We start from the raw sequence: 24,617 nt of genomic DNA, 5'->3' as shown, positions 1-24,617 counted from the left end.
CTTGAAGGCACCCAGAGCAAGTAGCCAATGTGTCCAGGATCCTTGTAACTTATTCCAGATCCCAAGGATGGTGTAGAAATACTGCTGGAGGAGCAGTCAGCCCTGCTGATGCACAGAGAAGAACTCAGATTTGAGCTTCTCTGCAGCCTTCTCATGCATTTCCAGGACACAAACCCAAACCAGGCATCTCCCAGGAGAGAGAGCTCCCATATTTGTATGGGATGGTTTTAGGGTGTAGCCAGAGGTGCGGGGACTTTGCACCACTTAATTAGCAGTTTGTCATCAGTCTTGACTGTTTTCCCTTAGAGACAGGATTAACAGAAACATGACTGAAACAGTTTTTCTCGTTTTCGGGTTTGGATGTTTATTATATATATATATTATCAGAAAGTACAGAGAGTACGGCAGCACTTCCAGCTACCTGCCAGAAGTGAGGAAAAATGGCCACAGATGCAACTGCTACAAGGTCTTTTAAGGCTAAACAGTCCAATAGAGAATTAACACCCATATTATCTATACTTTTGACCCAATAACTAGATTCCCATGAGCCTTAGAGTGACACTGACTGACCAACCAGAAACTATTACCTGAAAACCATGAAGAAGGGAGAAGAAAGATGAACAAAGAAAGACAACACCCCAAAATCTCCATGTTATTCCATACCTATTACTATACTATAAAAGCCTCAAATTTAAAACCCATCACCATGTAAAAGCACATACTTCTAATTCACTACACACTCGTGATTTCTACTTCACCACTCATATTCAGAAGCTGTCTCCCAAGGCCTCAGGTCAAAAGCAGTGTTTTCCAGGGGGTCAGTGCCTGAAAGCACAGAAAGCTCAAAAACCACAGATTTCTGGGATCCAACATTAGGGAGCAAGGAATTCCTCAGCATAGGGAGGCATGGAGCCAAATGTTCCAGTTTTGTCTTTAAATCCACGTATTATAGAGGGGGTAAAATCTCCAAGACCCAGAGTCCCTTCCCAGGAGCCCCAAAATGGGCAGCAAGGCACAAAAAGGGAGCAGTGTAAAAGGTCTTTCCCCTCAATTGATGCTGGCAGCTTCTCACCACGCAGTCCTGCCTTGCTCAGAAGGCAGCAAGGGCAGATTTGGAGTCTGGGCTTGGCAGGATATTGCAAAAGCTGGAATCAGAGCAGCATCCCAGCTGGAGACTAAAATAACTATGAGATTACCTCCACGGGAGCACAGCCAGCATGGATAATGCTCGGCCTGTTCCTCTCCCAGTTTGCCACAGCTTTCCTTGCCTCCCTTCCATGTTTCTTCAAAGCCTCCTTCGCTGCAGGAACTTCAATCCTGCTGAGGGGAAAGAGTAGGCTGAACTTGCCCTGTCTCACAGGGGCTGCTTTGCAGGCAGCCCCCAAGAGCCCCTCTCCATGCCCAGCTCAATCCACCTTTGAGCTCCTCCACTCTGTGTGCAGAACTCCCATTGTTTATTTGTCTGATCCTTCTCTACCACGCTCTGCTCTCTGCAGAGTAATCCCAGCTATTGACAGTGCAGAGGGCCAAGGTGCAAATGGGTTTTCTTCTCCCTCAAGAGCTCTCTTCCCCTTGTGTGGCCAGGCCACCATCAGCCTGGGCTGGGATTTTTAATATGGAAGATATTTCAAACTCAAGCCAAGGGGGTTTCTGGCATGAGACACCCTGTGAGGAGGCAGCAAGCTCAGAGATGCAAACTGTTCTTGGGCAAGCTTGAAAAAGACATTTCGTCCTCTGGAGAGCCAAACCCATTAGAGATTGCTGCAACAGCTGGGGCTGGAATCCAGCACCAGTATAGTGCACTGTGCAAGGTAGATGTGACACTTGGTCCACCTGTTCAGCTTGGAAATCTTCCTAGATGCATTTGAGGGTTTAGCAACCACTTGAGGGTTTAGCAGCCACAGCTGGCCAGGGAAAGGGGAATTAAGGACTGGGAAGGATGGCGAAATTTAAAGCAGAGATGGGACACCATGACACCAAACAGCCCTGAAACGCTCCTCTGCTTAGTGGAAAGACATCTGGGAAACATCAACAATGTAATAACAATGGTACATCTGTTACCAAGGGCAGGAGTCCTCACAGCTGCAGAGCAACAGCCCCTGTGTCAGGAGAAGGGGCAGGGATATGTCAGCAGAAGGTAAGGAATATAAAATATAAAACTTTCTAAACCCATCAAGGAAACTGAAGTAAGTTTCAGTATAAAATAATTAAATGGAAGCTAAAACCATTCCTGGGCAGCCTTGCAGGGGACAGAGGACATCATTCCCAGTGTCCTAGAGTGCTGGGGCTGGGAAGGAACCCTGGAGATCGGCAAAGCCAAGCCCTGCTGAAGGAGGTTCACCTACAGCTGAGTGCACAGGACCATGCCCAGCTGGGGTTTGAACACTGTCACAGAAGGAGACCTCAGAGCCCCTTCCAGAGCCTAAAGGGACTCCAGGAGAGCTGGAGAGGGACTGGGGACAAGGGATGGAGGGACAGGACACAGGGAACGGCTTCCCACTGCGCTTAGAAAGTCTTTGGACCTACCAAAAAGATACACCTACCAAAAAGATAAAGATATATTTTTTTAGGCAGAAGACTGCTACCTAGAGTCCACGGTACTTGAAAACCATGGGCACAGAAGGTTGTGTAGATGGCTGGCCACTCAACTCTGCAGTGGGAGTTCCAATAGCAATGTTTTGAAGTGCCCCCCTATTAAGAGACGCCATGATTTGTCTAAATTGGTTTCTTTTAATTATTTAAACTGAGGTGAAACGTGTCTCAGCTGTTCTGCAGGAACACACTGGTTAACTCTACACCTGCTGTCCCAGGTATCCCCAGCCAGGCTGCAGCACCAGCCCATGGCTCTCCTGTGGCCCACAGCAGGAGCTCAGCACAGCTCTGGCACTGAGCAGCAGCCAGCAAACAAGGCCTGGGTGTGAACAAACACCACCTCCCCACATGCTCCTTCATCTCTATTCAATGCAGGAGCCATCACAGCGTGTTCTGCTCTACTGCCCCCATCTATAATGGATGGTGCAGGGAGGTGGTGTGAGTAAACGCCAGGCTGAGCTTCTATAGAAATATTTACCTTGCTCTCTGCTGCCCTGGGGCCCAGGGAGACATCCTGGCCTCTGTGATGTCAGCTTTCAGCCTCACGGATGCAGCCAGTATCAGAGGTCACCTCTCCCAGCTGGCTCAACATAGGAGCCTCCTGCTGCAGGCTGTGTCTCACAGGTCCTTGTCCCAGCTGCCATTCGGGAACACAGCAGGCAGGAAGGGAAAGGGAAAAGAGGCAAACAGTAAATGTCCCCTGCTCTCCTCCTCCTGCCCCTCCATCCGTGCATCTTACCCTGCTGCAGGGAGCACCCTTTGGGCCCTTTCCTGCATGGAGCTGAGCCTACAGCTACACAAACATCCCCAAACCCAAGCACAATGTGGGATTCTTGGAGCTGTCCCGTGCAGGGCCAAGACTTCAGTGATCCTTACAACTCAGGTTATTCTATGGTTCTGTATCTCTCCACACTTTCCTCACACCTTCCTTGGCCTCATCCAGCTCTCGGGGATCAATATGCCCCATGGGAGTGCAATCCCTAAGCAAGGGATTATAGGTTCGTGTCCCATCTGGGAAATGATGCCTTGAGGTCCCATCTGGGGTGCCAGAACTGATGCCTGGAAAGGCTGACCTGGAACAGAGACTAGACAGAGCAAAAGGAATAAAATGGGAATTCATTGAAAGGATAAACTTTGGGCAGTGCAAGAGCCTGGCTGGGGCTACACCCAAATCAAATCCAAGATGCATCCCAGTCACCAGTCTTTACACTTTTGTAAGTTTTGGTTCATCTTCATCTACATTCTGGGGTCAATTATCCAACCATAACCCCAGACTATGAAGTCTCAGCACCCTGGCTTGCCCCCTTTCCCTCGCAGTTGTTTCTGCTTTTTGGGTACTGGTTGTCCTTGATTCTCTAGCTAGGAAGGGATTGTTTTTGTCTAACTATCCTGTGAAGAGACCTTACTAACACCTAATATGAAGTTTCAGAGTTACACACTAAGCAGCAGAGATTCTGGAAAAATATAAAAGCTAAAACCCAAGGCATCACTCCCTCCAGATGTGCAAACCAGAGCACAACAGCACAGCTGCCCAACTCCCCTTTCTTACCACCACGGCTCAGGGCAGGCTACAGATGCTAGGGTAATGAACAGAGGCATCTCCCTTGCTGCAGCCAGGCTCCCTAGGCCAGCCCAGTGTGTCAAGAATCAATGCCATGAGGCCCAGGGGAGGACAGGCAGCAGCTGGCATGAGGATGAGCATGAATTATGGATGTGCCAGCTTGCTTTGGGAGGACACCTCCCTCCACAGAAACGATGGTTTGTACTCCACAGAGCACACAAACACAGTGCTGGACAAACCCACACTGTGCTCACTAAAACACAGAGCCCTAGAGACAGCCAGCTGCAGTCTTCCCGAGGTCACCTGGGCTGCAGGGAAGCTCACAGTACTGTGGACATACATGGCAAAGAGGAGGAGAAACCCATCAGGGCAGCTGGTCATGGAATGGCTGCTCACACATGCAGGACCTGGCTCAAGGAGGAAGCCTGGCAGTGGTCAGGTTGTGCTCAGCACTCAGTTGGAGTCACCAAGCTGCAGCCTCAGGGATGCTCTGGTGCTGTCCGTCCATCTCCCTCAGGGCAGGTGGAGCCAACTCCTCTGAAGGAACAGGGAGGAAAAAGCAGATTAGGTCACAGAAACCATAAAAGATCAAACACTCCCAGCACATCTTCATCAAAAATTCAGAAACGTTTCAAAACTGCCTTGTTTTGCTAAGAAAAAGTAGGTACCAGGTAGGGGTGGGAATGTTAGAAAACTCAGCATTCAGAGAACACAAACCTGTGTTTTTTTCTCATTTCCAGGTTGAAAAACAACAGTACAGGGGAAGAGAATCAGCTCATTTGTCTGAAAAGGTGTTTTCTATTACATACTAGAAACTAAATAGAGAGACTTTATATAAATACACATACATTATATTTCAATATATCTACATGCAATATGTATGCATTATATATGCGTAATATATATTATTATATAAATATCGTACATGTTTTTTTTTAACTCACCCTTCTCTGACAGATTTCCCAGTTCCTTTCAAACATCCATGGCAGGAACTGGCAGATGGACTATGTATATCCTAAAGGTTCCAAGTGCTCCTCAGGATCCCTTCCAACCCAACCTATTGTGTCCCAGGGCTCCAGTGCTGCAGCTAGCAAGCCCTGACATACTCCAAAGTGGGAAGAGACACAACCAGCAAGGGAAAGAGCAGGGAGGAGCTCCAAAACCATTTATTGAAACAAAACCAATAGGAATTCACATGAATCCAAAGCTGGGCAAGCAGGAGGAAGAATGAGCTTTGTCAGGTTTCTTAAAGGGTCACTGTGTTTCTGATCTTTTAAACAACCTCTTCATCCCATTCCATAGAATGCTGCTTTGGGATAGTAAGAGCTTGTTTTTTCCTTCTACTGGAGTAGCATAAAAAGAAATATGTCAACTCATATTATACACACATATGGGCTGTGGAGTTTCTTTCTGTAGGAAAATATCACTCTCTCAGTTCTTACAATTAAGTAGCATTATACTGATTTTACCTTACTGAATTTTCTGGTTTTTAACTGGAAACCCTCAGACTTGAAGTCTGAGGGTATCTCAGAGGCCAGCACTCAGAGAGAACCAGTTTAGCAGCCAATCTGGGCATGTCTTGTACAGTACAGCAAGGCCCAGGGTGTTTGCTACAGGAGCTCTAACCTGGATCCCAAACACTGGGAACACCTGAGACACAGGTAAAGCTGGGCTGGGGAAGGACCAGAGCAACACAAGAATGCCATACAAGGGTAATTTTCCCTATAAAACAGACAGTATCTGTACAACGTGTCCACAGCCACAGAAGCCTGGGTTGGGATGGCAGGAGAGTTAATACCAGAGGTGAAAACTTCTGTCTCTTTCTTTAGGACAGGCTTTTGTGAGGCTTGTATCCGTGCTGGATCATGCATGTAAATACAAAGCTTTAGTTGCACTCATGGGCTGACCTGCAACCATAGCTCAGCTTGTTCCAGAGCCCTGGGAAATCTGTCCTCCAGCCCTGCTGCTGTCCCTCCCCAGGCCAGGGACACCAACATGGCAACAGCACAGGGAGCACGATGGTGGGAAGTTGAGAAAAGGGCAAAAACCCCCAGAGGAGCCAAAGTGACCAGCATCAATAGCACCAGCAGGATGTGTGAAGCAGTGGGGAAGGTTTGCTATCTGCAGCTTGAAGGTAGCTCCTTCCCCAGCCAACAGTCCTGCTTTGTTCATCCCTCTCTCTCTCCTAAAAACAGAAGTCCTCCCTGGAGGCTTGAGGGGCAGCTGGCAGCACTTCTGCCCGGGGCTGAGGCTGGCAGGGCAGTGCCAGGCTTCGCCCCAGCACTGAGTAGTCTTGGGGCAGTCCCATGGGAGAGCTGGGCAAACCACAGGCGCTGCAGGGCTAGGAGAGAGGGAGAGAGAACAGCGGTGAGGCCCTTTGCAGGGGGTTATCAGCACAGAAAACACTGAGCCCCAGAGCAGAGTAACGCACTTACCCTGTGCCTGCCCTCCTGTTCCAATGCAAAGGCTTGTGTCCCATAGGAATTAAGAGTCTCCAAAGGGTTGCCAATACTCCCAACGTGTCCTGCAGCTGAGCTGGGGAAAGGGTGATGGGGCACAGAGGGAACAGGGCTCAGCTGCTTTTCAAGAATAAGCTGGTAGGAAGGGGGAGAAAACCTGGAGTGTGGAGCCATCTCCTCCCAGGAGTCCCCAGGGCTGGCAGCTTCCATGCTGCTTAATCCATTTAGGTTGAAGGGCTGTGAGGACATGGCCAAACAGCCCTGAGGCTGGGAGATCACCTCTTGGCTGAGGCCATGAAAGCCAGGCTGAGCCAGAGACCCCAGGAGCGGGCAAGCAGAGTCCTGCCATGGGCTAGACTGTGGAGAGGAGTTGGGGCTGTGGCCACACACTCCGTTCATCAGCAAGTGATGGTGTTTCAGCTGGCTGGGTGGGGCCATGTGGTCCTGGCACTGGCTGGGCAGGGTGAAGGACTGGTGGGCATTCTCCTGGAGGGGCTGCATGGCTGGCAAGTCTCCCTGCAGCTGCTGGGCCCCAGGTGGCTCCTGCAGGCAGGGGGCTCTGACAGCTGAGCTGGGGGCCCTGCCCCATAGGGTGCCCTGCCCTGGCTGGAGGAAGTGGAACATAGTCTCCTCCCCAGCTGGTCGTCTCCACTGGAAGCCACTGGATGGCTCTTCCTGCTCAGCCAGCTCCAGGAGCAGCCCTGGCACAGCACCGAGGGGCTGCTCCCGCAGCAGGACAGGGGGCTGGCCCGGGGCAGTGCTGGGCTGCCCTGCATGCTATGCCAGGTGGCACTTCAAGAGCTTGCTCTCCGTGTGGCACGGAGCAGTGTCTCCCTGTGGGCTGGGGGGTGTGCCTGGCAGGGGACAGACCTGCTGCCCTCGCTCATGCTCATCCACTGGAGGGCTAGGCACGTAGGAGAGAATCTGCTCGCTGGCCAGGCTGTTGTTCAGGGATGGGGACTGCTCTGGGCCCATATTGACCATCACCATTTTCTCATCCAGCAGCAGGAGCTCCAGGTCCTCAGCATTCAAGCCCAAGCCCTCCAAAGCATTTAGGAGCTCGTTGGAACAGCTCTCACCACTCTTAATTGAGAGCGAGTTCTTGGTGGCAAAGAGAGGGTCCTCCTGATGCAAATCCAGCAGCTTCTCTTGGAGGCTGTTGCCACTCGAAAAGGCTGGAGCTGTGCCCATACTCCAGGCACCCCCTCCTGCACCTGGCAAGGATACAGCTGCGAGCTGGAAAGTGCTGCTGAAGGAAGGGTTTAGGGTGGAAGTTAGGTGGGAGGCATACACTGCCTTATCCTGTCACATCACAGTGCCCAGCAGGGACCTAGGGTCGATGCCATTCTTCTGGGAGTGCCCTACATGGCTGCAGGAGGGTTTCTTGGACTTGCAGGGCTTCCCTTTGCTCTGGAGAACGTCAGGGAAGCCAGGGAGAGGGTGAGCGCTTTGGTATAGAAGCGCCTCTCCTGTAGCAAAGGTAAAGGGAAGATGCATGGACCGCTTCCGAAGGTGCTCTCCTCCTTCTTCATCTCTGCAGGGCGGGAAGAGGACACTGAGGCTGACATGCACAAACCCACCCCACAAGGGCTTCTGCAATGGGCAGTCGTGATCCCTGCAAGCCAAAGCCCCTTTGCTACAGACAGCATGCATGCATAAAAATACACACACACAAAAACCAAACATCTGCAGCACGGCCAAGCATCACCCCTACTGAGGGGTGGGTAGCCTTGCAGATGGGGATGTGGCTGAACAGCATCAAGCCCAGAATCCCATAGCTACTCCTTTAAAAGGCACAAGCAGCAACGACAAATCCAACATCCTGGCCTGCTCAGGATGTTCCAGAGCCATGGAAAAAGCCAGGTTGTGCCACGCCAGCCCCAGTACGTACACAAGGGGTCTCTGTGTGACCACGATGTACTCGGGTTTGCCGTTCTTGTAGACGAGCCTTGCGTTGGCCTGCACCCACTTCCAGCGATAGTCCTTGGTCAGCAGCCGGAACACCGTCAGGCCACTCTCCCCCGTCCTCATCACTGCCGGGAGAAAGCACGAGAGCTGTCACCATGGCACACTGCCCTTGGCAGCTGGAAACAGCAGCAGCACGGCTGGCACGCACAGGGGACACCGTGCAGCTAAACGCCCCTCACTGCGCTCCTCCTCAAGCTTCCTGCAGTAACAGGAGCAGCACAGTGAAGCACCCTGTGGGGAAAGAGCAGCACACAGAGCTGCCCCAGCCCAATCATCAGCACAAGTGACCAGGGAGGGGACTCTTACTCCTGACGTGGTTCTCAGCACAGTACAGCATGTCAGCGGCATGGACAAACTGGTACCCAGTGCCACACATCCGCAGCTCTGCCTCAGTGTAGCCCAGGACGATCTTCCCCCTGAGAGACAGCACACCCAGCTCAGAGGAAGGGTGGAGGTGGGATGTCTAGAATGGAGGACTGGAAGCTCTGCTGCTTACTTGGCATCACACGCCAAGGGGGTGAAGTCTAGCTTATGCTTGGTCCTGAAGATCATGTTCTTGGTTCGGATCTGTAGGAGGGACGGGGCCTGCAGGGGAGTGGAGATGGCGAACAGAGCAAGCTGGGGGGGCAGGGCAGAGCCGTCTTCAGACCTTTTGTTCTGCCCATGAAGGAATTTTAACCTGCCTTGAAGGTTTAAAGCCTAGGAAGAAAAGCTCAGCTCAGTGCCAAGTGAGAAGGAAGTGAGCTGCACAGAAAGCAAGACATCTGTCTGCAGAGTTGGTGTAAACAATCATCAAATCACAGGATGGTTTGGGTTTGGAATGCCCTTAAGGATCATGTCATTCCAATCCCCCTGCCACGGGCCAGGACACCTTCCAGTATGCCAGGTTTCTCCAGGCCCCGTCTAATCTGGCTCTGGACACTTTCAGGGATGGAGCCATAGTTTCATAGTTTCCCTGGGCACCCTGTGCTCTCCAGTAGAGAGAGGAGGAGGGATGTCTACCGCATACTTGATCTTAAGATATGCTTTTAACAAGCAAAACACAGGGCAGAAAAACACTTTTGTTCAAGATTCAGCATTTCTGAGAGGAGAAGAACAGAATTCACAGGGAAAGGCTGTAGGTGCAGGCCAAACCAATGAAAAACAGGAAAAGTCTCTTGCTGAGAGAGGCAGTTGCTGCACATGGCAGAAAGGAGCATGGGATCTTTCCAGGGGGTGGTTTCAGTGGTGGCATGAACCCCTGTGCTGAGCCTGCTCCTCTCCTGCTGGGGGTCTGTACTCACCAGGAAGCCAGAGGAATTATCCAGGAGGCAACGAAAGCGGCACACAAAGCTCCTCTCCAGGAAGGAGGAGTTTTCTGGGGGCAGCTGCTCTGGATAGTAGATGGCAGCAGAAGAGCCAAGACTCTTCCCTGCTGTGGAAGAGAGGGACTGAGAGAGGATCAAGCAAGGATTCACCCCAGCTTGGTTGGAGGTCCCCAGCACTGGGCACTGCAGCAGTTTGCAGAGCACAGCAATAGAAACTGGGGAAAAGCCACAACATTTGGATGAATCTGTGGCCAGAGCCACACACGTGCAGTGATGACAGTGAGGTGGCCTCCCAGCATCCCTGGGGAGCCACACACCCTATGTCCCCCAGGATGGCAGCCTGCCTTTACCTGCTGGAGAAGGCTCACCCTTGGGAGTGCCTGCTGGGTCCAGAGCCCAGTGGAGGTTGCGCCTGAACTCCGGCTGGTCCTCGGTGTGGATCAGCTCAAAGATGCTCTGGTGCATGACATCTGTCTAGAGGGGACATGTCACCTTGTGAGCTCTGCAGCCTGTCCCCAGTGCCAGGTTTCATGTCCCACCTGGGAACAGCCTGTCACAGCCACAGTTGGTTTCATCTTACCCAGCTTCCCTGGTGCTCAAATGGGTCCCTGGCTGAGGTTGGAACCTTCCCCCCAAAACTGACATTGGCATGTCTGGCTTTAAGGATCCCTTGCCTGTATTGGGCCTGACTTTTCCCCCACCAGAAGACTAAAGAGCCAATACAGCTTCCCTCTGACATCTCCATAACTCAAAATCCTAGTGCTGACTTAAGAAAGGAGATGAAAGACATGGATTTGGGGGCAAAACAGCAGCAAGGCCACCCCACCCCTAGACTACTCCCAAGAGAACCACACTCTGGGACTTGCTCCCTCTGCCCAGGTAGACAGGCCTCACCTAGCCCAGGTGCTGGGGACAGCCAGCTGTGTGCGGGTGACACCAAACCACAGCAGCTGAAGGACTGCACGTAAGTCCCACTTCCCTGTATATCTGACCTAGTGCCCTCCAGATTACCTGGGTGCCCAAAGTGCTGAAGCCTTGTGGGATTTACCAGGATTTGAGTGGGCACCCCAGGCAAACGGGGCAAGGAACCCCAGATATCTCACCACAGCCACAAACCCCATGAATGCCCATCAGCACAGCTGCTGGAAAATATCCATGGGCTGATGAAGACCTTTGTCACCTACCAGTGACCACATCTGGCAATATGAGGTCCAAATTCCCAAGACCAAGGAAAAGCCCCAAACAGCTCCCTAAGACCCTGTGATCCCTGCAGAGCCTCCTCCCTGCAGGGAACTTGGGGCTATTCTTCACCACCAAGGAAAAATCAACTCTCCACAGCAAGTCAGAGTCCCACCAACCTGATGAAATCCCAGATAGTCCTGGATTGTATGTGAGGAGTAAAATATCAGCCCTTCTGATGTCACCACCAGCACGAAGCCATTGAGAGCTTGTAGGAGAGAGGAGATCAGTGGGTACAGGCCATGATCACATCACTTTTCCAGCAGGACACTGGTCACCCAAAACCTGACCAGCTGACAGCTGAGCCACCACAGATGGCTTCTCTGAGATCATGCAGCTCTTCCATACAGTTGCCCGAGAATATCCTAATCCAGACTGATGGAAAACTGTGCTTCCATCCTGGGACCATTCACTCAGACTCAGCTTTGGACATTTACCTATCCCATGCAGGGAGTAGATAAAAAAACCTCTGAACTTCTTACAGGATGAAAGCAGACACCATCAGGAACTGGTCCGTTCTGGTGGAAACGAGCTGTTTCCAACAGCCTTGAAGGCTTTAGCAGCCATGTGTGGCCATCCCAGGTTCCAGAGGAGTGGCCTGGAGAAGGACCATGGTGTGCCTGGACTGTCCATGGGCAAGGACCAAGGCCAAGGAAGGTGCTGTCTCTGCTGCCTGCTGTCCTCAAGGTGGCCAGTGCTGAAAGGGCCTTAACCAGTGGAAATGGAAAACCAAAAGCTAAAACGTAAGAGTTTGGATTCGAAATTGCAGCAAAACCAATGTGATTTTTGAAAAGCCAATTTCTTCCAAAGCAGCAGGGAATTCAGGCTGAGTCTGGTGCCTGAATTTGGAGGAAAGCCACAGAATCGCTGGGTGACCCCAGAGAACCTTTTCCTTTCAGCCAATGCACCTCTAAGATCACCACCTCCAAGATCACTTGCTCTGGAGCACAACCTAGCTCATGCACACCCCACACCCCTTAGGGCCGAATGCTGCGCCCTGTTTTCACAAAATAAATACCCAAAGCTGCTGTGCCTGTGTAGGTTTGAAGCACCAAGCCCTCCCCACAGAGAAGAGCAAATGCAGCCATTAATCTGAAGTTTCCATTGCATTTTTAATGTTACACACTCAGACATTTCACAGTTCACTGGCCCTTCCATCCACCCCTCAAGCCATAGGATTGCAAAGTCAATACTCAAGGGAGCATTGGGCTTCCCGGCAGGAATGGGCTGAGCCAATCAGAGCCTCTGTCTTACTCAAGAGAGGCTCATTGCCACCAGTTTAATAAATTTGGGAAGTAATTTAGGTTTTTTCCCATAGCTTTTAAAAACCCCACCACTGCCAGGACAGGACACATGAACAGGGCCCAGGGTGCTGGCTGATGGTGTCCTTTACACCTGGAGAAGACTAGAAGGGGCAGAAGAGCTTCCCTACCAGTTTTGGAGTGCAGCTCCTTTCTAGGAGTCCTGGCTTTCCATTCCTGCTCTCTGGCAGCAGGCAGGAGCTCACAGGCAGAACATTTCTGACACAGGCACTGGCAGGATCTAGGGAAGCACCCTCAAGTACTGCAGGCACAGCACTAACCCTTGCAAGCCTCTGTGGCACAGAGCCCAGGGCTTTGGAGACCTTGTCACCCCCCCTGCCAGGGCTGAGAGCAGCCACATGATAGTACTCCTTGAGCCCAGCTGGCAGACATCACTCTGTGCCTCAGTGTCCCCAAGTCTGAAAATCCCCAGAGATACATGGTAGACCCGTGGTGCTGACCAAGAGGAAAGGCAGTGAAACTCCATGAAAATCATTGGTTTATCATCCCATAAGCTAAAGGGCTTTCACTGCCCTAACACCACCACATGGCCCCCCTCCCTAAGGGCAACAGATCCTCATGAGGACACTGTGGCAGCACAAAGCAGGACCTCTCTGGAAGGCAGGCCTCCTGCAGCATGGGCCCTGTGGCTTTTCAGAGCCAAAACCATCCTGTACTACTAAACTGGCAGGAAAGCCACAGCAGCCATCCCTGGCCTGCTTCCCCCCCTTCATAATGTACAGACATCAGCATTAATTAGGGCCTGGCATGTAGTCTCGGCCAAGTCCAGCTATTGTTGCTGCCAACTCCTGTTTCATTGCCCAGGTCAGAGTTTCTCCCCCCTCTCCGTCCCTTTATTTCAGGCACAAACGCTCTCTGTATTTACTGGGGTTGGTCTCAGTGTGTGGGAATCTGCTGCAGAGGTTAATTAGTGCTGCCAAATGCACTTTAACCCTTTGAGCAGCTTCAGAGGGGGAGAGGGGAAGAATCAGAGCAGACCAAGAGACAAAGGAAGTTTGGCCATCAGAGGTGACAGACCAGGTGGAAGTATGTTTTTAGGTATGGAGGAACGTTTCCCTGGGGGCACAGAGACAGATTCTGAGATCCTGCCACACCCAGGGTCACACAGATAGACCCTGAGAGAGCTGAACCAGCTTTTCAGACCCAGTTTGATACCTCTAAAAGGACGGTACCCAACTGCGGGGGGAGCTGATGAGTAGACCATTAACCCCCAGTAAGCCGTGCTGAGCAGATTTGCTATATCCTGAGAAAAAACCCTCAGGTTTCTGGTTGTTAACCAAGCTGGCTTTAGCACTTCTCCACCAGACACAGAGATGCTCAGCTCTTAGGCAGGACAGTAATTACACTTCATGCTGAGAGAGCGGTTGGATGGCAGCTGGGGCTGCCCAGCACGCTCAGCCTGTGCTGGAGGACAGCCAGGCAGGCAGGGCACAGTGCCTGTGTGGGTGCCAGGCAGGCAGGGCACAGTGCCTGTGTGGGTGCCAGGCAGGCAGGGCACAGTGCCACAGCCTGTGCCCGGGTGCCAGGCAGGCAGGGCACAGCAGACCTGTGTCCTTGCAGGACCTCGTACTGCCAGAGCCTGACCTCTTCCCATTCTCTGCACACAGTTTGGGGACAGAAGGTGACTTCCTGGCACCTCTGAACAAACCATGGCAGCTACAGCTTCACCAGCCTCGTCTCCAGCATCACCAAAGGAGACCACTTGGGAAAAACAGAGCTCCTGGGATATACCCACCCACCCTGTGTTTAAGGGATGAGCACACAGTCTATCAGCACCTGTTCATGTGCACAGTGTCACACATCACTTCCTCAGGGTCAGGGGAGACTCCCACGATGTTTTCCTCCCTATTTTCACCTGCATTTGGACAATATTCTCCAGTCAGGATCAGTGTGCCCATGCTGAAAACTGCACTCAAACACCTTGCTCATTTTGGCTCCCATGTTACACCTCTGGCACACTGATATTTTCTGTTCTCTGCCCTCATGTCTATCTCCATACTCAGAAATCCCAAAATGCTCCCTACATATGGACTATTTACAAAAGGCAATTTTTTCCAGTAATAACGGGAAAAGCAGAGAAGAATCAACACAATTTTTGCCCCTTAAAGACCTTTGGAGGTCTTAAACTTCTGCCCAGTGAGAAGCACAGTGAGCTACGCCACATGAAATCACAAATCACCTGCCATCAGCAACAGAACAGCCTGGTTTTGGGGTAAAACTCAAAGGAGCTGGAAGAGGGACAAGAGTAAGATCCCGTGAAGGCACTTGTGAGGAGCACTAACCTGCAGGAGCAGCTCACCCTCTGGAACCTCTGCCAAACCTGGAGCTGGTCCGGTGCCACAGGCTCCATCCCTCTGGGCTTCTTTGGCACCAGGATTCTTCAGAGCAACTGCACGAAGGAAGGGGAAGGGACATCAGTGCTGCAGGAACACACTGCCACAACAGCTGGAATGCTGCAAGCTGGATAGTGCAGGGAAAGCCACCACACAGCCACAGCTCTTTGTTTCGCCCCTCACTAGAGTCGGTGTTAAGAGGATGTTTCCCCACCCTTCAAACACACCCAAATGTTTCGATCTGAGGTTTTTCCTCCCCCCACTGCTTTTGCCCCCCTTTTAACAATCTACAAGTAAAAAGCAGTTAAAGCCAGGGATCCTTAAGACAGGTAGGCATTTGAATCATTGAATTATGGAATCATTAAAGTTGGGAAAAGATCATAGAGCTGCACCATTCCCCAGCACTGCCAAGACTACCACCAAACCACATCTCCAACTCCCACACCCACAGGTCTTCTGAACACTTCCTAGGACAGTGAATCCACCACTGCCCTGGGGAGCCTGGTCTAATGTCCGACTGCTTTTTGTGAGGAAATTTTTCACAATACCCAAACTAAACCCGCCCTGGCACAACTTAAGGCCATTTCCTCTTGTCCTATCCCTTGGTCCCTAGAAGCAGAGCCCATCCCTCTCCTGTCAGGGAGTTGTGGAGAACAAGGCCCCTTCTGAGACTCCTTTTCTCCAGGCTGACATCCTTTCCCAGCTCCCTCAGGTGTTCCTCACCAAATTTCTGCTCCAGACCCTTCCCCAGCTCTGATCCCTTCCTCGGCTACACTTCAGCCCCTCAATGTCCTTCTTATTGTGAGGGGCCAAAATTGAACAGAGGATTCAAGGTGTGGCCCCAGCAATGCCCAGCACAGAGGACAATCACTGCTATGGCCTTGTAGCCACACCACGGCCTTCCTGACCACCTGACAGATGCTGGCAACAGCAGCAGCAGTCTGCCCTACACAGGAGGCATTACAGCAAATCCCAGGATCAGGAATGTGCCATTTTGAAGGACACAGCTCAGTCATTGATGTCTCATTACAGTTCAGCAACACAGTGGGTTTACTCAACCGAATTAAGGCAAGCCGCAGCTCACAGTGGGAGAAAAACAACATGGAAAACACACAGACACCCAAGATCTAAGAGTGGTCGATGCATGATCCACACACGAGGGAATCTGTCACTCAGCTCAGCTGAAGGATGTGCCTGTAAATTTTGTTCTGTGCTTCCCAAGAGAACGATTCCTGAGGATATTTTGGTGTGGATAATTGTTAAAGGGTAAGATGACAACAAGCCTGTGCATGACAGGCCTGTCCAAAAGAGAGCACAGGAAAGCTGGGGAAGCTCTTGCCAGCACCATGAGGACCGAGAACAGCATTTGGCCACTGGTAAACCAGCTGCTCCTGCTGCGATCGGGGAGGAAATGTGTGAAACACCAGCTGTAGCACCACTGTGGCAGCAGACAGAGGGAGCAAGAGCTCTCTTGGATCTCTCTCAGCCCCTGGACTGCAGGGCTGCCAGGCTCAGAAGCAATGGGAGCTTCAAGTGGACTCTGGAAGCAATTGGACAGCGAGTCAGAAGGCAGCAGCCACCAGCAAATAAAGCCAGGCTCTGTGCTCCCTGTGCTTTGCCAAAGCAGCTGCTGAAACTCAGCTCCTCCATCTGCATGGAACTGATCCTGAAGGATCTCAGACACTGCAAAAGGCGGATGTTCCAGAGTCAGGCTGTGGGGGACAAAGTTCTTCCACCAGGCACAGGACAATCCCAAAGATCAACTCTGCTCCATAACCAAAGGCAAAGCACACCCCATTTCTCTAATACTTAGAGAAAAACCCTTGATAAAGCAACAATCTCGCTGCTTCTGGGAGCTCTGGAGAATTCCCCAAGCTCAGCCTGCCCAGACTGTTTCAGGAGCTGGCCAAGGATGAGCTGACACCAGGACTGAGGCTATAGCACGTGTTCGTAAAACTGCATGTCAGGCCTGAGCCAGCTGGGGTGGACACGCACAGGCTGCTGTGGCCTCACTCTTTCCTACCCTGAAGGACCACCCGGGCTCCCCTGTCCAGACTGGAGCTTGCACAAAACCTCGGAGAGGGACAGGCCATCAGGTAGAACAGCATGAGAGAGGCCATGACACCCAGGCAGAGCCCTGTGCTGTGGATGGAGCAGGTTTGTACCAGTGCCCTTCCAGTAACTCCTTTTTCTGATCGCTGGGAGCAAAATGCAGGAGCTATGAATTATTCAAGGTCTCCAGTTCTCCTCCATGAGCTCCTAGCCCACTGTGCTGGAGGTGAGAGATAAAAATAAATCTGGCTGACAGGAGAGCAGCTAAAGGTGCTGCCCCCTGCTCAGGGCTCTGGTTTAATGGTTTCATATTGCCCCTGCATAGAGAAATCTTGATCCCAACTGCTGCCTAAAAACAGGCTTTGCTATCAGCATCTGGGCTGTGGGGCCAGAGGAGACACATGAACAGCAGAGGACAGCCCGCTGTCCTCCTTGGGGATGTCTGCCACCAAACAGGAACCAACCACTGGGGTGTGAGGGGTAAACGAGAATTCCCACCGAGGTTTCCCCACACCAAACAGCGCCTTTTCCACCCGAGTCACCCAAAGATCCCCAAAGAGGACGGGCTCTTGGCTGTGGCCACGCCAGGCTGGCGTCCTGCCCCGTGTCCCCCAGCATTGCGTGTCCATAAATAGCCCTGCGCAGCCCCCGGGGTCAGCAATTCAGCACAGCTGTCACAGCACATCAGGCTGATGGAGCAGAACAAGGCAGGAAACCCTCCCTGCTGCGTGCATCCCGCCTGGAGCTGGGCACCGGGAAAGGTGGGATGCACTCCAGGCACAGCACTCTCCTTCACCTAGGGCAGCAAGACCAGGTGCAGCCTTTGCCCTCGCTGTGTAATTGGGGACGGGCACTTGCAGGAAAAAAGAGGAGGATAAAGGAGAGAATTGGCTTTTCCTGGGCTCCCTCCCTCCTCCCATCGGTGTCACCTTTATTAATGGAGGGAGAAAGGTGAGGAGACAGAAGCTGGTCACCTGAAAGCAGCAAGGTCTGCACAACTGTCCTGCTATTTCTTCCAAGAAACAGCTTCTGCCAAGCCCTTCAGGCTATTTGGCCACATAGAGACTTATAGCTGAGAGGAAGAAAATCTCTCCCATCTCTGGGCAATGAGCTCCCTGCCCACACCGGCCTTCCCACAGCCTCACAATGCTCCCTGTCCCGTGGTCATCCTCACACACGGTGCTCACCAGCTCCCTGCTGACCCCATGCTGTCACCAGGAGAGCAGAAGGAGCCACCGGGGTGGGTTTCCTCCTTCCATCTCCAGGTGCTTCCAGCCTGGGAATCTGTTTCACACGGTGCTGCAGGGACACCTCGCTGCCTACCAGGTTTGCCAGTGAACTCCTGAACCTGCCAGGGCTTTGTAGACCTGGGAAATCTCTGCGCCACCAAGCAGGAATTAACATTTTTGAGAGGATATCTCCCAGCCCCCTTCCTTCCCACACAGCAAAAGCTCCTGGTGGGAGCAGGGTTTCCATTAGCCACTAACTGCAAAGGAGAAAAATAAAGCAACTCTATTCCAAGCCTGCTCCAGGTATTGAAGGAGAAGGAAACCAAACTGCTTCCTGACTCTTCAAGAGCTGCAGGAGAGGGCTAGTCCATCTGCATCACCACTGTCAGTCTAAGCAGGTTGTGAAAAGAGGAGAGAGAAGGATTTTGGTAATGGTGTTCCCTACAAGCCTTCTGCCAAACACCCCAGCGTGTACCAGCCACTCTGGGGGAAGGACTGATAGACTGATTTCTTAACAAAACTGTCTTTTAGCCACCTCTCTCTCTCTGCCATTTGTGCCAATCCCCTGAAGAGCTGGTCTTACCCTCACGGTAAAGTCACTACTCCCACGAGTGGATCACCAGATGTCCCTTTCCCATCCACTTCTCCAATTCCTCCTTGCTCATGGGCGGAGGGACCCACAGCTTTGTTGCTCAGTATACCCTCCTCACATGAAACAACCCCTCCACATTGCTTTTTCCTACGTTTTATTGCTAGTAAGAGCGAAAATATTAGATATTTAGAAAACATCATGTAAATGATGAGTGAAGTGGGCAGAGATTTGCTGACACCAGGTCACAGAGCCATCTTCTCCCTGCCTTATTGAACCATTAGTTGGGTTCTCATCAACACTGTTCCAAGCCCATTTTCCAGCCACTGGCAAATACTTCCTGACTTCCAATTCGTTAATTCATAACGGATAACACAGTTTTACTTAACTTTATACCTGCCACAGGTCCCTGTTAGCAAAAATTTCATTAAACAGATGAATTATTTATCCGTGCCTGAATGGTGTGGATACCCAAGAACGCTCATGCTTAATAATGGATGGCCTCTTAAAAGCTCTCCTTGCACTTTTAGAAGCAAGAAGGCCTTGACTACGTGTAACTTTTGGTTGTGTCACTTGGGTCTCAAAGGGAGAAGCACGTGAAGGAGTTTAAACATGGACCTGCCAGATTTTCCTGCTTCCTGTAGCATCATCAACTGTTTGAAGCCTCCCTCAGGAGCTTTAGTGTCCATCATATAACTGCTTGGTTTGGAAGGGACCTTTAACATCACCTGGTTCCACTCCCTGCTGTGGACAGGGATACCTTCCACCAGCCCAGGAATAATCATCCCAGCCCAAGGCCTCAGCCTGGAGTTTCTTCCCAGCTTTGCAGGAGCCCTGAGACAGCCCAGTTGCTCGTAGGCAGCAGAGCAGGCAGCCCCCAGGAGCCCACTGTGAGCCCCAGAGAGCTCCAACAGCATCCCACCAGCTGCTTTTCTGATAGCCAGGGAAAAGCACTTGGCAAGGAAAGCATGCAGCAGGAAAACTGCCTACCTAAGGGAAGTCACAAGACTTTCCCACCTGAAATTGCTCCTCTGAGGTCAGAGGTCATTACCTAGGCAACTAAGAGAGCACAATGATCACAGGACCAGGCTTTACTTTTCTTAAACCAACCCTTAGGCTTCACTGCTACAGCTCTCTGCAGTGCTTGGCAAACAGCTCAGGAGGAGGGAGAGCACACAAGTGAAGGGATGAGCAGCATTAGTCCCATGCACCCCTTCTCAAGCAGAGATCCCACTCATCCCATCCCAAAGCAGATGTTTCAGGGGCACAGTTATTTAGTCTATAATAATGATATCATTAAAAGCACTTTTCCAGCCTGACATGACTGCAGCTCAGGCACTTTTTGGGCCACTACAGCTCCAGCAATAACCATCTGGGTTCATATCACAGTTCAAAGGATGAGGTTCAGCCCCAAGACTGCACATCGATCCTACAGCAGCCACCAACGACTTTAACAAGACTCTGGGAAAATCCCCAAGCCCCCAACATCCACAAGGGTGTTCCCTTTTAAAGAAACAGAGGAGAGAAAAAATGCTTAAGTTTTGGATACGCGACCTTAAGCATCTGTATAGAGCAGACCAGTGCAGATCTCAAACACACACAGAGCCCAAATCAACTCTCTGATCCAGTCACAGACTGTGCAGCCAACAAGCCCCTATGGAGCCAAAGTTTCTAAGGCCACACATGTGCCAGGATGATTCCCCCTCTCCTCCCAGCCAGCAATGCATCTGAGCTGCCCAGAGAGCCAGGCAGGAAGCTGCACATAGGCAGGTTGCATCTGCATCTCTGAGGATTCCCACTTCAAGGCAGGCTTAGCCCATTGCTGTGGGTTCAAACATGCAGCTCCTGGCACCACTGACTGACCTCTTCCTACCTCTCAAAAACCCTAGACTTGATTCAGAGCATCAAGAGGAATCCCACAGGTCATCAATGAACATCGGGCACAGGACTGTGACAGGCATATGGCACCCTGGGGACACCCAGCTGGCCCCCAGGGGCAAGTGAGTGCCTAGCACGGGTTACACTCATACACTAGAAGGGCCAGGCTAGCTGTAGGATGGGAAGCAGTTTGGATGACCTTCCCATCATGCTGCAGGAACAAACTGCGAGAGACGCTTCTCCAAAGTCTGCCCTTGGCCATTGTGACATCTGCCAGTTGACCTCTCACCAGGAGTTTAAGTGGCCCAAGCTACACAGATGGCACCTGACAGCCACATAACAAGGAGCCTTTGAGGCATCTTCTTTTTTTGATAACAAATCTTCCTGCAGAGCAAGACAGCAAACCTTCCCCTGGAGCATCTTTCCTTCTCTCCTTTCTAGGTGAGAGGGGCAGAAGAGACAGGACACCTCCTCCCCTCCCAGCAGCATTGGGCCCTCCCTCCAAGGAGTGGAACAGGGAGGGATTAGAAGGGAGCAGCCCTGCCAAGCACCCCCGGGAAAGCAGCACACGGGCTGGGGGACAGCAAGGTTCCCTGTGGCACAGTCCCACCTCTACTGAACCCCATGAGCTGAAAGAGCCTCCAGCAGAGCAGGGAGGAAGATCAGAGGAGCGAATGAGAATTATAATTTTTTGTTCAACATGGCAGATAAGAAATAAGGCATTTGGGAGGACTGCTGTAGGGGAAGAGACCTGGATGGGAAAGGAAGAGGTACAAGCCTTTAAATCAGCTGGCACTGATGTTTGGAGAGCTTGGAAGCCGACCTCAGCTCCTTTTGGCCCTCCTGGTCCAGGTGCTGGGTTCTGAGCAGTGCTGCTTCTCCAGCAGGGTAGATGTCAGATGGGCTGGATATCCTGCTCTCCATGTCTCCATGGAGGGATGTGTCCATCCCTCCCGTGATCCTGCTCCCCCTCCTTCATGGTAAGGAAGCACTTGTGTGACCTTGGGATTGCAGTCAGGCAATGGGGGAAGGGAAAAGCACCTGGGAATCTCACAGAGATTCATTGCTGCCCCATCACAAAGGGAGCCTCATCCATGTGCCACAGATCAGGAGGAGACCTTGGCTGAGATCCCTCCTCCCCCAAAGCTGCTTCCTGCTTTGTTAAACTGGAGACATTTGAGTAGAATCAGTCCACAAACACACACAGGATGCTCTTGTCCTTTGCTCTTCCAAAGCCCTGCAGAAAGCCACCATCTGACACCAGAGTGGCAGCAGAGCCACCAACCCAGCACAGCAGCCCGAGGAAGGGCTTGTTTGGGTAAATAACCCTGCCCAGCAAAGGCAGCTACTGATGATATCTAAACCACTTCAAAGATTAAACAACAGAACACTGACCAGACTTAAATCCTCTGATTCCTGCCACTGAACTGCAGGCTTTGAGTGGTGTCCCCACGCAGGCAGAGAGGCAGCATGGTCAGCTTCTCTTCCTACTGTATAAAGGATAAAAATCCTCATGCCCCCAGGAAAAATGTATCCTTATAAAAATCAAAGGCCTTTAAGCCCATACAAATTTCCCCATACACCAGCTAAGCGCAAACTGAGCTGGTGAAGTGACGTTAAAACTGATTAATAATTAATAAACGGATAATTATTTATTCTGGCAGGGGATGGGCCAGCATAAACTTGCTGGCTGAATTGCTCTCAGCAATCATGGGCAACACCTGAGACCTGCTCCAGCTGTTTCTCCTCACAATCCATGGCAGCACATCCCAAATTTTGTCCTTGCTTTCCCATGATCCTCTTTCAGGAAGCGCTCAAGCAAGGTGGATAGAAAAATAAATTAGGCACTTAAAATCAATTATTTTGTTGATTAGCTTGCCCAGAGTTCCAGTAAAGGATTCTTTTTAAATTATTAAGCATTACGAAGGACTCAGCTCAGTCTGCAATCACTACTTGCATCTAAAAGGCTGAAGCTTTTCTCCTTCCCTGCCACACCTGCCTCAAAGCCATCCCAAAGCCTAGGATAAGGGGGAAATCGGTGCCAGTGAATTAAACCAGATGGAATGACGGCCGAAGGGAGGAGGGGTGGGGGGAAAACCCTAAACAAACGAGACAATCTCAGAACAGTCAATTTCCTGATGACCTGGTTCCAGAACTCTCCCAGGCCATTCCTTTCCCAGCTCACCCACTTGTCAATCCTTTAAGTGGGGTTAAAAGAGAGTGGAAAAAAAAAAAAGAATATATTCAATGAGAAATTGTGGTGTTTCTGTGGCCTGAAAACGCACCATTTTCGAGCCACTGCTACTCCACCATGAAAATCCACGGATGCCTCAATGCCCTCCTGAGGGCTCCTCTGAATCATGTTTACAGCGCGGCAGAACAGTTCCCAAAAATAAAAGGCTCCTAGATAAACTGTAAGCACATCACAAGGAATTACTGTTCACTACCAGCACAGAGTGTATCGGAACGGAGGGGAAAAGCTTCCATGGGGAGGAAAAAGGCTGTGGTGCAACCCTCCCAAAATTTTCTACCTCAGCAGAACCCACAAACAAAATCAACTTCATCCCTCCAGATCCCCAGTGGAGGATGCAGCCCCAGCCTGGCAGCTGGAGACGGCACAGCAAAGAAATGTGGGCTAGACAAGGGGGAAAAGCAATTTTAGGGGAAAGAAACTAAAATTCTGGGGGGCAAAAAGATGAAATTCTAGAGCAGATAAAGAACAAAATATTCGGGGGGAGGGGAAAACAAAATTCCAGGGAGGTAAAGACAAAAAAATAAAAACAAAAAAGGGGTAAAACTCAGCAATATTTGAGGTGGCAAAAAAAAAAAATCGGGTGGGAAGGAGCCCCAAAATTTAAGGGAGGGAGGTCAGGAAAGAAACCAAACCCAAAATTCGAGGGAAAAACATCACAACAAGCCAGCATCAAAACTCGAGAGGGAAATTCCACAAAATTCGAGGCGGAAGGAGGGAATCAATTTCAAGGAAAAAAAACCAACAACAACCCAAACAAACAAAAAGAACTCTACGCAAATATTCGAGGGCGGAAAACCCACACAATTCAAGTGGGGGGAAAAGCCAGCAAAATCCGAGGAGGGAAACACAAGATGCGAGGGGGAAAAAAAACCCCACAAAAATTCGAGGAGCCATCGATACGAAATTCCTGAAAGCGAGGAAGAAAAAAAAAAAAAAGCACGATTCCAGGAGGGAAAGAAAACAAGTTTTTGGTGAGGGAAACTCCACAAAACGAGAAGGGGAGGCCGTGAGGGTCTCTTACCGCCCAAGAAGCTCCTGGAGCGCAGGAAGCCGGCGCTGAGGCGGAGCACCGAGAGCTTGTCCAGCCCGGCCACCACGTCGGGCGGGAAGGGCAGGAGCCCCGCCAGCCGCTCCAGCTCCCGGTTCAGCCGCTCCCGGTGCCGCTTGGACGGGTTGGAGCCGCCGCCTTCAGCCAGGACCGGCCCCGTCCTGCCGGGCACAGATGCGGTACCGGGAAAGGGAAGCCCCCTCATCCCCGTCCTGCCGGGCACAGATCCGGTACCGGGGAAGGGAAGCCCCCTCATCCCCGCCCCGGGCACAGATCCGGTACCGGGGAAGGGCAGCCCCCTCATCCCGGCCCCCTTAGCCCCCTTAGCCCTCACTCACGCCCGCCGCACCGGCTTCCTCCGCCTGCGCCCCGCGTACATGGCCCGGCCGGCAGCGCCCGACGCCGCTCCCTCAGTGAGAGAACGAGGCAGCGAGAGGGGAATGGGAGCGGCCCGCCCCCGGCGATAAGGGGAGACGGGGGATGGATTTGGGGTAGCGGAGGATCGTTGTGTGATGGAGCTGAGAAAGGATTTGAGGGTCGAAGGGGGAGTGGGAGCTGGTGGAGAGAAGGGATGATGAGTGGGGTTAATGAGGAGTTGAAGGGGATTTGGGGTTGTGAAAGGGCTGTGGGTGGGTGGGATGCGAGAGTGTTGATGAGGAGATGGAGGCCGGACTGCGGGTGCCAATGGCTCGAACAATCCACCTAGTGCTTTGCCAGTGATGCACAGAGCGACCTGCCAGGTGCAGAAGGGTTGGCAAATAAGGGAAGAGGCTGGAAATGGGGAAG

At 51.7% G+C, this 24,617-nt stretch overlaps 1 protein-coding gene across 1 annotated transcript; it reads right to left on the bottom strand.

The window, feature by feature from the left end:
• Nucleotides 1-344: 344 nt before the first annotated feature.
• On the bottom strand, nucleotides 345-24,210 carry LOC106861475 (aryl hydrocarbon receptor-like). The gene is given in 12 exon segments (XM_088167493.1): nucleotides 345-4,690; nucleotides 5,098-6,494; nucleotides 6,589-8,146; nucleotides 8,504-8,645; nucleotides 8,887-8,996; nucleotides 9,077-9,279; nucleotides 9,864-9,994; nucleotides 10,238-10,361; nucleotides 11,246-11,334; nucleotides 14,727-14,837; nucleotides 23,805-23,992; nucleotides 24,170-24,210. Coding segments are annotated over 11 exon segments (2,853 nt in total). The 3' UTR covers nucleotides 345-4,690; nucleotides 5,098-6,338.
• Between the last annotated feature and the right edge of the window lie 407 nt (nucleotides 24,211-24,617).

Source organism: Sturnus vulgaris, chromosome 7, assembly GCF_052056855.1.
Source record: "Sturnus vulgaris isolate bStuVul1 chromosome 7, bStuVul1.hap1, whole genome shotgun sequence".
In the NCBI taxonomy this organism is placed as follows: Eukaryota; Metazoa; Chordata; class Aves; order Passeriformes; family Sturnidae; genus Sturnus; species Sturnus vulgaris.
The sequence above is the reverse complement of the archived record's forward strand: the minus strand, read 5'-3'. Positions and strand labels throughout refer to the sequence as shown.